We start from the raw sequence: 15,333 nt of genomic DNA, 5'->3' as shown, positions 1-15,333 counted from the left end.
GCCATAAGAAAGGGAAACCTGATCCTCTTTGTTGGCTTAAAATCAGTGGTGCTTCACTGATTTTCCTTGAGCGATTCTGACTCAGACCTGCTGAGGATCTGCCCTTACCTTCCCAATAACCGCTGCCTTTGTGGTAGTGTTTTCCTTGAAAAGAAATTCAACAAGTATTTTAAAGCCTATCGCTTTCTGCAACTACACGTGCTTCTGTATGAAAGAAGTGTAAGCGAGGTCTGACTGGGTTCCAACTTTTGAGCCACTGGATCTGTACTTTTACTCCTATAGAAATAGTTTGTGCCGAGTATTTTTAATGAGGCACTCCCCCACAGTCCTACTCCAGACCGTTCGGTATGGTGGTTGCACATGCAGACCCAGGAGCGAATAGCTCAGGTTTGTTGCTCAAGCCAAGGAACATGTCAATAGTTAAACCAGCATAAATAGACCAGAGTGAACAAGAGCTTTAATTCGCACGCAGTTTTCATTGGCGAAGGGGCTGTGTTAACATGGCCAAGGCTTGGGAAGGGGCACTGTAGTGGCTGCTGGACTGTGGCAGGAGGTACGGGCTGGGTGCATACCAGGTGTAAAGCAGCATCACTGCACCAAGGCTGATAGAGCCCGCTGATTTACACTAGCCGAAAGTGTGGCCTGTGACTTCTCCCTTGGCAGCAGAGCTAAGTTGTATTGACACCTTTGTGTGCAACAAAGTGTGAATTCTCTCTAAATCAGTCTGATGGGGAGGCTTCAGCCTGAAACCCACCTAGCCTCCCCCTTAGCAGTCCTCCCTGCCTCTCCTCCTGGTGCACGTACAGTATGATTCTTTGATTGATTGCTGCCACCTGATGCTAAGAAAATGCCCTGGGTTCATACTAGGGATTGTTCATTCTATTAAAAGAAACGTAGACGGAGTTTATTTGTCACTGAAGCATTTTCTGCAGATGTTCCTACTTCAGAGATGTTCAGTCAGTTAGGTGTAAAGATGCGCTGAATAGGTCGCCATCACTTAGGGTCAGGGAAATGCTACCCCCAGATGCATAATTAACATGGCTGACTGATTAATTGCCCACTGAAAAATCTAACTACCCATCCAGTTAAATATTTATTTTCAGTCTCTGGACTTCACTAATATTTTCCTCAAAAAAAAAAAAAAAAGAAATAGAAAAATGCACCGTGCAGTTACTCTTTCTAGAAAGGAAAAATGTTGGCCGACATACGATCCTGTGGGGATTAATCACAGTGCTATTCACATTACAACATGCAAAGTAACGTGTGTAATCCAGTCTGACATGAAAAATTGCTAATAACATCCCAAAAGAAAAGACTTATGAATGGCTCTAGTGCCTCAGGAGGAGGGACGATCTTTGGGAGCTCAGCAGTATTAGGAGGACTCTTCTAAGCCCCCGTGGGGCTTCAGTCACTGCTGTGTCTGTGAGCTGCTCTCTGTGGCCTGGTGTACCGGGTCCAGAGGGGCCCAGCCCTCAGATGCGACTCAGGTGCAATGAAGTCAGAACATAAGAGCTAACTCCTAGCCTAAAAGAAAGCGTGCATGTCTTGAAGTGGGTGGGAGGCCTGGAAGCTGGTGGCTCAGGGATTTTGCACTTCTTACTTCATGGCAAAGCAGCATCCCCTAGCTAGAAAACTTTCATATGCACAGGTAGAAGTTATACAAAAAAAAGGTGGTTATCTGCTCAATATTTCTTGCTTTCTAGCATCATGTAGTCAATGACCCTTTCCCCTTGGTTGGCTCCAAGCAATACCAAGCATCATGAATAGTACGAGAGCAGTGGTTGGAAGTGTATGAACAGCAGAGAGTGTCATTTTTATACCAGTGCAAGAATGAGGCAAGTGGGGTGTCTTTGGTAGATGTATTCACAAGTACCCAAGCTACAGAGTGGTTAAGTGAAGCTTTAAGTTATTTCTGTGAGCTGGAATAAGTGAAAGGTAATAGTTATTTTCTTCCCTCCTAATTACTGCTGTAACAAAATGTCTGTGCAAGTGTTTCTTTCTGTGCGGCCTATTAAAAATTTCCACAGCTTGTCTTTGGGAACAAAGAAAACACGTGGAGCCAGATTTCGCTCTTGGAGGTACACAGAGAGCTTCCACAGGCTTCAGGAAACAGACTCTGTCAGCTGATGTCAGGGGAGCTGATCTCATGCTTACCCGGTGGCAGAACGTGGCTAGCAAACTGTTAGTATTTCCCCACCGGCGGTAGGTGAGCTAGGCCCCAGAGCCGTATAGTATCAGGCTAAACATAAACATTTCCAGACAAGTTTTCTGGAAGTGGCTTCTAAAGGCAGAAGAACAAAAGCCCAGGTGCAGGCACCGATCTGGCGATGCGACATGCATCCAGTAACTGAGTGAGATCTGCCCAGGCCTGTGTTGGCCACGGGGACAGTTGGAGTGGACCCTACTGCAGGTCAGAGCATTGCTCTTGCCAGGTGTACCCAGTGTGGGCAAATAATAGCACTGAGGGAGTGCTTACTATTATAAGTGTGCTGGCCAGTGGCCGGCCGTGCATTAGCAGTTCTAGCGCAGTGAAGCCATATTTCCGTGATAAAAATGGAAAACAATACCCTTATGGAGATGACCTCAACGTTGCGACTGACCTGCAGTTTGTTGTGGTGATGGCTTTCAAGTCGTTTAAGGAAGAGGGTAAGAAGGTGGTGCTGATGTCTGAGACAACTATGTAGGGTAAATTACCAAAGTTTGGAGTCAACTGTGTTTTTTAACATTCACTCATTTAGGGGCTTCTGAGTGGCGTGCCCCTGCTAGCAGCCGTTTGGCTCACCTGTGGAATGACAGTGACATGTAGAAAACCCAGATGAGTTTGACACACCTAATTTCTCTTCTCCTGTTATGACTAATCTATGATGAAAGCATCTTTGTGTTGACAAGGAGAGAAGCAACTCCATAGTGAAAAAGTGAGTAACGTCATTTGGAGCACAGTGCGTCCAGTGACGGGGTTGGGATTTTATTTGTAGCCTTCCGAAAAAGAAGGGAAGACCATAGTGGCTCCTGAGAAGGCCATCTTACAGGAGTCTCGTGCACAGCAGCCACAGAACCAAACTGTTCGCGGAAGGCTTGTTTGCTTGCTTGTTTTTCAACTACGAACAACATTCAGAGATATCCTGTTTCTTTGGTAGCTTTCAGCACTGGCTGTGACCAAAGTTAAGCATGAAGGTACAGACAGTTTTCTAGGCATGCATGACATGTATTAGTCCCCACGTAGAGTGGAGAACATAGTCATAAATGCATGGGTAAAATATCAGACAGGGATTTATCTCCTTAAAGACAATTGTGTTTGTTTCCCCTCCTGCTAATTATATCCTATAAATCCCCACTCTCCAAACTCAGACAGTAACATTTTGTTACCTACATTCTGTCAGTAGACTTCACAAAGATCTCTAACACATGTTATAAAAGTTATTGCTATACTACTATATATAACAGCTTTGCATAAGAGAATAGAAGGCTGCCACATTTAGAAAATGCAGGTGCTATGTAAGCCTCTTTCTGAAAGAAAGAACTTAGCTCAGTTTCCTTTGAAGAACCAGAGACTTGAAATTGAAAACTGTATTAATACCATTGTCTCCTTGTATCAGCAGGTTCCAGAGAGATTCCTGGAAGTGGCTCAGATCACGTTACGGGAGTTTTTCAATGCCATTATCGCAGGCAAAGATGTTGATCCTTCCTGGAAGAAGGCCATATACAAGGTCATCTGTAAGCTGGACAGTGAGGTCCCTGAGATTTTCAAATCCCCAAACTGCCTACAAGAGCTTCTTCATGAGTAGAGAGTTCAGCAGCTATTTATGAATGTATGAAAGTAGCAGTCCCCTTCTGATGCCCAAGTCATGTGTGTCTCTATTTTAATTTCATATATATGTGTATCACATACATATATATGTATATGAAATTAGACTGTGATCCCTTCTGGATTTGAGTTTTCGTTCAGTTCCAAGGGGATGGTTATTTTACTTCAGCCTTCGGTTTACTTTTACCCGAGACCCTTAACATTTGGAGAATAAATGGGGTTAATTTTCAGGGAGAAGAGTTTGGAAGCGTGTAAAAGTCTGTCTTAGCAAGTTAGGGCATTATGTTTAAAAACGCTTTGTCAGATTTATTGCTTGCTGCAAAGTGGCATTTTGTCTTAGTGAGACTAATGTCATGGCACAATACTACAGACAATGAAGTTTATATTATGTTTATACTGCTAAAGGTCTGAACTCTGTGGAGTCACTTCATGAGCTTGGAGCTTCTTTTTTTTATTTTATATACTTTTAAACCAATAACTAGATTTTGTTTCATACTTCAAAAAGCTACAACATCTATTTTAGGTACTCACTCCAAGAAGTGGTACCCGAAAAGCAAACCCTATTCTTCATGCTTTCCCTTACAGAAATGATAAATACCCTGCACCAGTAATCAACATGCCAGGTTTTTGTTTTTCTAAATTGCAGCAAGGGACATTTGCACAAATCAAATACCATTCTTGCAGGGTGAGGCCAGTAATTCATGCACAATATTTTATCAACCACTCTAATTTTAGAATACGGTCAGCTTATTAAAACGGAAGCATTTCACTCTCCATAGAGTAAAAATGAAACCTGCAGTGTACTAAATTGCCATGTCTTGGTCTTACTTCAAGTGGCATCAGTCCCTAAATTTATTCTTTTCTTAGTCTGTTCTGCCCCCAGAAATCCCCTTTCCAGTATACAAAGTTTTCTGTCTGTATTTGACATCTGTCCTGAAAAGCACTTTTTGAATGATCTTATATATAGTAGAAGAAAGCATCTTCACCTCACAATGCTGAGGGGAAAAAAAAAAAAAAAAAAAAAAGACTTGTTTGTAGCTGTAAAATATAATTAGTCTTTTCCTAATCAGAAGAATAAAAATTACATTTTCATAAAAATCTAATCAAGCATATACAAAAATCACAGGGTCCTCCTGGCTATGCAGGTTTTAGATAGCCAAATTGGATTTTTTAAATTACTGTAAGTGCAGCTTAAAACAAAACAAAACAAAAATCTATTTAAGCAATGTGCTGCACTTGTCCTCTGAAGCTGGAGCTAGTCTTGACCAAAATCTGAGCTACAGTGTAAAATCCGTGATGGATCTGGATTCGCCTGAATGCTATACCACGATATGTCAGCACACGGAAAGAAAGCTAGCTGCTAGTTCTTGTGCTTTCTTCAATGGCTCTCCTTGTCTCACGTTTTCAGAAAGGTATTGTCTCCAAAAGTTTGGGGGAAGGTTGAATATGCTATAGCACTCTTTGCTATTGTATTTGTCATTTTCTCTGTCGTCTTTTGTACAGATGCAGTAAGAATTTATTGTTATCGTCAATAGTATTTTCCCCTACATAATTCAGTCTGAGTCTAGAGGAAGTTCCTAATTAGCTGAGAATTGTATTTAGACCATCGAGGATATTGATATCTTATTTCTTTATTTTAAAATTACATTTTGACTTTGGAGAGTGAAAGTTTACCCATGTGACTGAAGAGCTGACCTGATCATTGCAATTTCACTTCATTTACAAATACTGCTGATAGACAGAAATGTATGAAAGCAATTATTGTCAGCAGAAAGCCTTAAAAACCTGCTGACTTCAAATTTTAAACAGCACAATCCTACGATTCCCTGTCAGTATTTTCAAGCACTGGCAGTATCTATGGAGTATAGGCAATGCAGACAATAGCATGGGATGAAGTGCCAACATTTTCACTATGCATTAAAAGCAAAACAAATCTTCTTGATCTTAGACTCCCTGAGAGTACCTAATACTGTACATATCCTCACAGTAGACAGGATGTGTCTTTTTCTTTCTTTTCTTGTGTTTTGTTTCCTTTAGTTTTCTTTCTTTTCCCTTTTTTTTTTTTTTGGTTTTCTTTTTGTGTGTGTGTGCATGATTTGGTAAACATTACACTTCATAAAGATGTAACTCCAGTGAATTCTGAGTAAGAAAGGATGAAAATTGTATTCATGCACTTTTTTTTTTTTGATTTATGGGAAGAAGTGGCATAAAATGCTCAAGTTTTAATATAGCAAGTTCATCATTGGCATACCATCAGATACAAAATATAACACTGCATTGTCACCTTGGACGTAAGAAAGCAAAGCCATACTTTAGTAATACTATGTGGACATACTACTAGCTACCATCTTGATCTGTGATTTTACCGTTACTTTTATTATGTTTATTATTATTATTATTATTAATATTAATATTAATATTATTATTTGGCTGCAATGTGATTCACATAATCTAAATAAGTGAAATAGTGTACTCAACAGTTGATGTTGTTGCATTTATTTATTTATTTATAAGTAGCATAATCTCAATAGTAAATGAGACATAGGAATTAGGAGTAGAAATTTCATCTTAAAAGAAAAATAAAACCTCCTTGGTCTGAAAAAGAAACACATGATAATTTCATTTCAGTTATGTGATTTTCTGCATTTTATAGCCATATTGCCTTTGTGCCTCCGAACACACCTAAAATTATAAATACATGGCATAGCTCCTACTAAATTGTAAGCAGAAAAGTGCTTTTTTTTTCAAATGATCCCAATACTATTTCACTAAAATGGCTAAAAGGCAGGAGGCTACTTTTATTGTAAAGAGAAGCTTACATAGGGAAAGAATTTCAAATTCCATGTAGAAATCCCATGTTGCCATTCATTTACTGCTAATTCAAATTTATTTCTGCATATAAACTTGAGGTTATAGTCTGTGCCTATAGTCTAGACCTTAAATGCACCAGCGGAAGGATAAAAAAAATCCTTCAAAATACCAGTTTTTCCCCCACAAGTACAATTGTTCTTGTGCCTTCTGTGGCTTACAATTTTCATCTTTTAAACTTTATTTTTCAATTACTACAGCTGCAATAAACACTAATTTTTTTTTTTTTCCAGCTGTTTGACATACTGTTGATAGCTATGCATATTTTGTGTCTTTTTAAAAATTAAAAAAAAAAAACAAAGCAGGAGAATACGTTTTTGAAGAAGAGAATTTTTAGAACAGTTTGATAACGCAAATTATTTTTTCTCAATTGTTTGAGCAGCATTCAAGTTTTGAAAATTCTTGTAGAAGCCAATTTTTTGTAACTGTGGTGCAAATCTTGTGTTTTCTTAGCCTGATGAAAAGTAGTATAGAAGCAATATTTCATACGTGACATATGTGCATATACATATACATATGTAATCACACAGAATGTGTGTATGTATGTATATATACACAGAAACACACACACACACAAAATATGCGTATGAAGTGAAAAGCTTACCTTTTTCCTATCTAGATTAAGAACCTATTTTAGACATTTGTTATGTTTTGTGAAAAGAATGTTCTATTTGAAACTACAAAACATTTAATTCTTACTGTATCTCTGGTTGTTTAATGGGAACGTTTCACATTTAATGGTAAACATGTGGAAGATGTTAGAATGTAGTAATTATTTAAGACAGTGTTCACCCATGTATTCCTGAGGTTTGCTTTGTGCCTCTGAGTATTATTTAATTAAAGTGTTTTAAGTTTGCAGAATCTTTGTTACTGTACCAGGTATGTGGGTGAACATTGAAAACCGAGGGGAACTTTTATAAAGCAATGTAAATATTCAACCTTAAGGCTGTTCTTGCGTAAAGACATAAGATTTTAATAACTACATTCTGAAAACATCTGTTGAATTTATAAGAAACACTACAGTAACTGTATAGATAGTTGAAAGCATTCTTGAAAATCCAGCTCTCTACTTTTAAAAGTTAAGTCTCTTTCATCAGATGTCAAGGGAATGGGTAATACAGTTTCTGTAAAATTGCAGAATTTTTTTCTATGTGTAGGAAGTCAGTTAATAGAAAAATGTTTTTTTCCACAGGTTGATATTAATTAAGAAATAAAGGTGAAGATTTTGTGGCTTTAAAGATAGGATTTTCACCAGCAGCATTGAAAGATTATACATATATATATATACAGAAAGATATATATATATATAAAAATGGAAAGTGGTTTACAAAACCCCCAAAAACGAGCACTGTACATGAGAAGTGAAAGCAAAAACTATATTTGCCATGTGTATTATATAGTAATCATTGGTGTTGATAGTGCAAATGTTTCCTTCTGGTACCAACTATGTGTTTGAAAATTCCAATACGCATTGTTTTCAAAAAGCTCCCCTTAAGGAATGTAACTGGTTTATATGAGTAAGCAGTTACTGTATTGCACTTAAATGTTCTGTTGAAGGAAATGCAATTTTGTTTTCTGTAGAACTGTTGGTTGTAAACCATCTATAAACTGAAGCTAAAAATGCTCATATTTAGAGCTGGGATGAAAACTGGTATTTAACCTTTGTATCTTCTTAGGAATATCCTTTTTAGTCTACAAAAGGTGGTGGCAGTATGACTTTATTTAGTCTTTTCATCTGAGCCACAGTCACCTCTCCCTCCCGAAGCAGCCACCTTCCAAATGCACAAATATACTGGGATATGTAGAAACAAATCTAGAAGAAACAGCGAGCTTACATTTTTCTCTAAAATCCATCCTTTCTGCATTAAGTGTACCACTTAAGTGAAATATTAGACAAACACGATAACCATCTCATTACCATGTAAGATGTAAGAGTCAGAAACTGAAAAAGAATGAAAAAAAAAGAAAAAAAAGCCTCTTTAGGTTGGTTTAAATGCTGCCCAGAAGAGTCAAAGGTTAAGGGTTAAACTGATATTGTCCCAGCCATTACTCATATGTATATAGTTACAAAAGTGACAAAACACTGCCTTTATATTATTTAGCAATATGTTGTAAATAGCATTATTAAGCTCTTTTTTTTTGTAATAAAGACCCTTTAATTTGAAGATAGTACAATAATTGAACTGATAAAGTCAATTTTTGATTTTTTTTTATTTTATTTTTTAGCTAGAGGCAATTTCAACTGTGGATTTTTTTGTTGTTGTCTATTGTTCTGAAGACTTTGCATAATTTATTGGTTTAATTTATCCTAATTTATTTGATGAAGGTGTACAATTTTGTATTACCAAGGATGTACTGTAATATTAATTGATGACAAGATAAAACAATAAGACTCCCCTGTCTGTTTGAAAAAAAAATAAAAAAGGTGCAGTAGACAATTGATTGAAAAAAAAAAGTTACAATTCTAGCTTGGCAGCTACTAAATTTAAGATAAACACAGGAAAAATGTTTTTGGGGGGGTGGATTTTATTTTGTGTGTTTAAAGCTTTTGTATACTCTCCAGACTTTTACCTTTTTGCTTTGTACCACTTAAAAAATACAGTAGTTCAATTGCCTTGTGTGCCTTCCATCTTCTCTAAACTGAATGTATGTGCAGTATATATGCAAGCTTGTGCAAAATAAAATATAAATTACAAGCTCATTGCCATTGTTTATATTTCTTTCCAAAAGTTGATGTTGCCCAGTATCAAAAAGGGAATCACTAGAAACTCTCTGCTGTGGCCAGGCTGTATCTAGGATTGTAGTCCTCTGCAGGTTTTCTCTCCCCCTTAGTTAGAATTATTTATTAATGAAACTGCCAGCCCTCTTGCAAAATGGATATAATGATTTATCTAATCCGGTGTCCTACCTCCAGCACTGGTTAAGATAATGAATGTTATTTTGCAACAGTCTATCAGACAAGGAGTAACTCCCTGCACCAGACATGCTATGTCTGAGGCATACAGAGCCTCAGACATAGCCAATGTAGCCACCCTGAGCTAGAAAGTTCCTGTCTTTGGGATATTTAATCATTTCCTGAGTACACCTGCCATGCTGGTGTCCTGCAATAGGGATTTCCACCAGTTAGGTGAATACAGAATAATGCTTGGTTTGGTGTGGTTTACATTTCCTCCTTTTATCAACCTTGTTAGTAGTAGTGCCCACATTTCATTCTCTTTATTTCAATCTATCCCTCTTTCCTGGATCGCTTCCTTTTTGAGCTGCATAATCATTAGCACTGTATATAACTAATCTGTTCTCACACATTTCCTCAAAATGCAAGTCTCATTTGTGCATTGTTTTTCTCTAGTCCTTCTCTCTTTCTGCTGCTTCATGTGTATCTTAAAGTCTTGAGGTTGAATGAACCACTGAATTAAATTATTGTTTGTGTTTCAGATATGAATGGTATCTTTTTGGCTTAGAATTGGTGCAGATGGCAGTAAAATGGTAATTTATTTGGATTGCAAATATTCTTGCAAGAATTTTTTGATTTTAAAGGAGGACTATGTTAAAAATATGTTTTCATCTGAGGTCATTTACTTTCATAATCTTCACAGATTCCGCCTCAAGACACTGTAGACTCGAGCTGGAGCATGAAAGCAATGTTAGCTACACTGTAATAACCTAATAAATACTTCATCTCTGCAACAGCAATTAGAACTTCATGTCTTTTTATACAGTTGGAATTGCATTTGCTGGGCTGTATCAACAGCAGGTGTAAAGGAGATGATGAAGTTGCACATGTGTAACTGGTAGTCCTTGAGGTGTGAGATCGTCTCCGATCTTATTGCAAACAATCTGCCTCATATCTATCTACATTACCAAGCCAGCTTACTAGAAGCATTGTCAGGTCAAAATACTTGACATTCAGGTCATTTCTTAAGGAAATGCTGCCCCACAGCACTATTTGTCTGTATATTCGGGAGACTGCTAAGACTGTGGCACAGTGATCGGGGTAGGCTGAAGTGTCTGAAATGTCAAGAATCCTGGCTCATCTGCTCCCGAAAAGCTCCAGCCTTGAGGAGGTCTTCTGCCAGCCTTGGTTCAGAGCAGGCATGGGCATCCCAAAAACGCTTTCCTTGGAGGAAGAAAAAAAGGAGGAAAGCTAAAAAAAGGCTGAGGAGACCCAAATTAGATATCTGCTTAAGCATTGCCTAGCAAAGGCTTACACGGGCAGCCAAGGATTATGTGGAAGGGCTCATTTTTGTGTTAGGCAGCAAGAGTTAACTCAATGAAGGAGAGGGAGATCACCCTTAGGTACCCAAATAATGGACCGAAGGATAAGATCTGCATGGGTAATTGCTAGCTCACCCTGTGCCCAGATCATTTTTTCTCTCAAATATACTTGTTCTATGAAATACATTTTACCCTGCAGTTGAAAACACACAGAGCTCTAAATAAGAAATCCTGGCTATTGGCATCTCATAATACTGCAGGAGTTCAGAGCTAGACTGGAACTTGGCAAGTGGTCCCTGTCACTGCAAAGGGCCAAATCAACTTTCCCAGGCTTCGAGCACCCTGAAATGATCCAAATTCTGCAGATCTGGCCATCTGTGCTTGGAAATCCTCAGTTCCCCTAATACCTGGAATTTTTACAATAAGGAAGATAGCGCGTTCTAGCTGTAAAATCCTTAGGAAGACATGAATCATCTCTGGCCAAGGCAAGCGGAGCGGTTTTATGCCACTGAGACCATCGGGAGGAACTGGGGTCCTTTACATGACGAATTACCAGGAGGCTGAACGTGGAACATGGCATTTTGTGATTTGAGAGCCTGAAAGAGTTAATTGCTCTCATTTTCTTGGTCTGTACCCTTATTTATGCCCAGTCTAGGTTGTGCCAACACAATTTCTATGGAGATGATCTCTTCTGATCCAGTCTTCCCTCTTTGTTAGGAGGGGAAGGGAACTGGCTGGTGAGTTGCAGCATGCGACTGCTTTTAGGAAACAACGGCGAGCACATCCCTCGCTCTGCGACGGGTTACAGTGTTTCCCCAAACAGACTAATCTGATTCAGTTTTAAAATATGGCGCTGGGTTTATTTTAAGAACACAATACGGAAAATAAATTAAATCTTCGCTAGAGCTTATTGTTCAGCGGGGATGGAGGGCTCCCATGGTGGTGGCAGCACTGCTTGATAAAGGGGGGTGTGTGGGGGGGGCTGCTTCCCTGCCTGGTCCAAGTCTCTGACCCTCTGGGCACGTTGCGAGGCCTGTGTTTCAATAAAAGTGGGGGCAAAGGGGGGCTGAGAAGCTGCCTGTTAAAGCCTGATTGATCGGTGGGGTGCAGAAAACCCATCATTTGTCACACTGCAAATTTCTGTGTACAGCCTACTAGTATCCCTAACACACGTGTGCCTCAAAGAGGTGAGAGAGGTATATTATATTTACTTTTTTGTTGTGATTTTTTTTTAAGCCATCCAAATGAATTCTTGCTGGCTTAGGCTAGCCTGTCTCTTTCCAGAGCTGCAGAGCAGAGTGAGGCACCAGCTCCGGTGCAGAAAAAAAGATCCCCCACCTCGTGCTGCCCAGAGCCTGGGAGAATGCGATTGCATTTTCATGAATAAATCCTAGGCAAGTGAATAGTGGTACTTTCCCATTTATTTGGGAGTCACTGTGAAAAAACAAACGAACAAGCGCTTTGCTTCCCAACAAAACACATGAAAATGAACTGCTGTTCACACTCAGAGGCAGTTAATTGCATGCAGAGTTTAATTTTATTCTTTAAAATTAGACTTAAGGTTGAGTCCCTCGCTAGGGGAAAAACAAAAAACAAACAAACAAACAAAAAAAAGATGAGAGGGAAAGATGACACAGATAGCTAAAGAAATACTACCAGCTCCAATGTAAATATGTTTGCAGTTTGTAAGAGACCTGCCAGTCAAGCAGCTGTGGGAGGTAACAGGGGAGAACGCATGAGAGGAAAAAGTCTTGTGGCAACAGTGGCCAGTTTCATTATGGCCACTGCCAGACTGTGAAACAACTCTTGGGGCTTGAAATCCTATTGCCTATTAAAACTGGGCATGACAGCTCTTTTTTATGCTTCACCAACCAGAGATGGAACTGTGTCCTAGGGGAAATAAGGAAAAATATTTATTACAAGTGTTTAACACCTTTTAGTACAAAACAACCCTAATATGCAGCACTCAAGGATAATTCATGCCAGCGCATGTAAAACCAAGGGGAATCGCTTATCAGCTCAATAATTTGGTCAGAGCTTTTAAAGGAAGAGATGAAGCTCCGGTCAAAACCCTGAGCCCAGATTTCTCTGAAGTGGAGGCACTTTAGAATAATACTTTCATATTTTTACCATTTCTGGGTGATGGACACAAAGCTGGGAAATCACAGCCCCTGTCCAGGACTGTGGAGTGGCTGTTCAGACCAGGGATGTACCTGTCCTCGTGCGTGCCAGAGGCCCATGGTGTGCTCAGGGGAAGCCCCCGGCATGCTGCAGGAGGCTCACACAGCCCGCGAGGCTGAGGCTCAAACCTCTGTCAAGGCTGACTGGGAAAATGCAGGCCCCAATCTTGCCTCAGATCACAAACAGCCAGGGAGCCTAAGGATGCTCGGATCAAGGGGTGTATTCCGACCCATCCCTACTAAAACATGTGCAGCTAGAGTTGGCAAAACCTGACATAAATTTCCCAGCTTTCTTACATGAATCTGGGTGTTACGGCAGCACCTCCTCCCCGGGACCCCCGCTGCGGGGCCAGGAATAGCGCTGGGCCCTCCAGCCACCTGCCTGGCTGCGGGGCTGCTGCCAGCCCTCCGCGTTACTCATTAACATCCGCTGTTACTCGTTAACAGAGCGAGGGCTTCGCGGGCAGCCCTCGCAAAGCCCCTGCTTTAAATTGCGCAAGCTACGTGCTGCTGCCGTGCCCGGCCTGTTTCCGAGTAGGGACGGTGCTTTCCGGCACCCCTTCCCATCCCGATGTTTTAAAGCACTGTTTACCCGCTCGTTTGCTTTCGCAGAACCTGGGGGAGGAGGGACAACCGGCAAATTGGTGAATCCTCTCCCCGAGGATTTTTGTGAGCCCGTTGGCCAGGCCCAGCGCTCACAGGAGGGCAGGGCCTCCTGCTTAGATGGCGTGTGTGCCCTTGCAGAAATTTCCAGAGCGTTGGGCAGCCCCTCGCCTGCCGCAGCTGCCACTCCCGGGGGTGGCTGGCCTTGCCCAGGCCCCCGCTGTGGCCCCTGTGGCAGCCAGGAAAACGTCCCCGGCGGCAGGGAGCTGCCCGTGCCCAGCCCTGCGTGCCCCATGGGAAGGCCGGGGTTGCCCCAGGGCTTCTATCCCAAACCCAGGAGAGCAAACTGCCGGTGTTTGCAGATGTCAGAGCCGTTCTGGGGGTTTTTGAGGAGGGAAGTGGAAGGGGGATGACCGTGGTCTCGACAAGGTCAACGCGGCGGCAGCCGCAGCGAGTCAGCATGTATGTCCACCCCAGAAAAAGACCTAAACAACTGCCCTGCGATTCTGGATATTGGGCCACGTCACTGGCAGAATTCAGGATTTATCCAAAATGCGGTGCTCTTCTTTGTTTGTTTTAACAGATGATATCAGGAATATATCATAATTATTATTGTTATTATTAACCCTGGGGAACTTTGTTCTTCTGTAAACATAAACGAAGTGTATTTATCCTTAACCCGATTTCAAATGACCTGAAAAGAGAATCAAAAAGTGCAAGGCAGCGATACAACAGGGCAAAAAAGGGGGTGGGGCGGGGGGGCAGCGAGAGCGTTGACTGCAAAAGAAAGAAAATTATCCCAATTCTAAGCACTGCTGGAAAAACGTGAAAGTTATTGCCGCACAAAGAACCTCTTGAACTGCTCTGCCTTCCAAAATTTCTACTGCACTCTCTGCAGTTACTTGTGTATGGCAGAAGCAGCATCTTTGTATTATATGAACAGTCTGCTTCATAATCAAATACCATCTGTCGCTACATCTGAACTTGTTTTCAACATCTGTGCGTTCTGGTCTTAACAAAGCTTTAAAAACTAATTCAAAAACTTTCACAGATCACTGACTAAATATGTACATTTACCATCTTTCATATTGGTTTAAAATATTTCTTCTATAGCTGCATCCCCTTGGCTGGGAATAGTTAAGATGTATACACTGAGTTGCTTTATTAAGCTTATTTTCTAATGGCCTTGGGTAGCCAAGTGCAAAAGAGGGACACTTGCTCAGGCACCGAGAGGACCCATCATATTCTTTCTTGGTGCCAATACAGTCCCTTTCTGCCAATGAGAAACCTGAAAGTTGATCAGCTACCATACCCCAATTACTCAAAATGACACTACAGATAAAACTGCAACCAAGGGGAGAATCAACTGTATGGCTTATATGCTGCTAAAGTGTGTCTGAACAAATGGTGAAGTAAAATCATGAGAGCCCTCAGGAGGATAAGTACGTTGTTACTTTGCACATGCTTCAGAAATGTGAAGTACATCTTTACAGAACTTTTGGCCAACCCCCTGGCAGATGTTGACCAGTTTTGCTTATGTATACATCAGTTGCAGAACACTAAAACAGAGATTGGAAATTTTAATTTAGTCAAGGCAGTTGGGCTAAAATGATGGCTTTTGTTGAAACCATTAAATAGAGCTGCCTAATGAAGTACAGTACA

General features: G+C 40.6%; 1 protein-coding gene across 4 annotated transcripts in view; it reads left to right on the top strand.

Annotated features, from left to right (window-relative positions):
* The window catches only part of PROX1 (prospero homeobox 1), a 48,351-nt gene extending 38,979 nt beyond the window's left edge, over positions 1-9,372 (top strand). For 3 of the 4 annotated variants that reach the window (XM_040552730.1, XM_040552731.1, XM_040552729.1), the window contains exon 5: positions 3,597-9,372. In XM_040552730.1, coding sequence (XP_040408664.1) covers positions 3,597-3,785 — 189 coding nt within the window. In that variant the 3' untranslated portion in view covers positions 3,786-9,372. The remainder of the gene's footprint in view (positions 1-3,596) is intronic. The other variant, XM_040552732.1, reaches the window with a different exon arrangement.
* Positions 9,373-15,333: the final 5,961 nt, after the last annotated feature.

The sequence above is a fragment of the Cygnus olor genome, chromosome 3 (assembly GCF_009769625.2).
Source record: "Cygnus olor isolate bCygOlo1 chromosome 3, bCygOlo1.pri.v2, whole genome shotgun sequence".
NCBI lineage: Eukaryota > Metazoa > Chordata > Aves > Anseriformes > Anatidae > Cygnus > Cygnus olor.
Note: the sequence above shows the minus strand (reverse complement) of the source record. Positions and strands in the feature narration are given on the sequence as shown.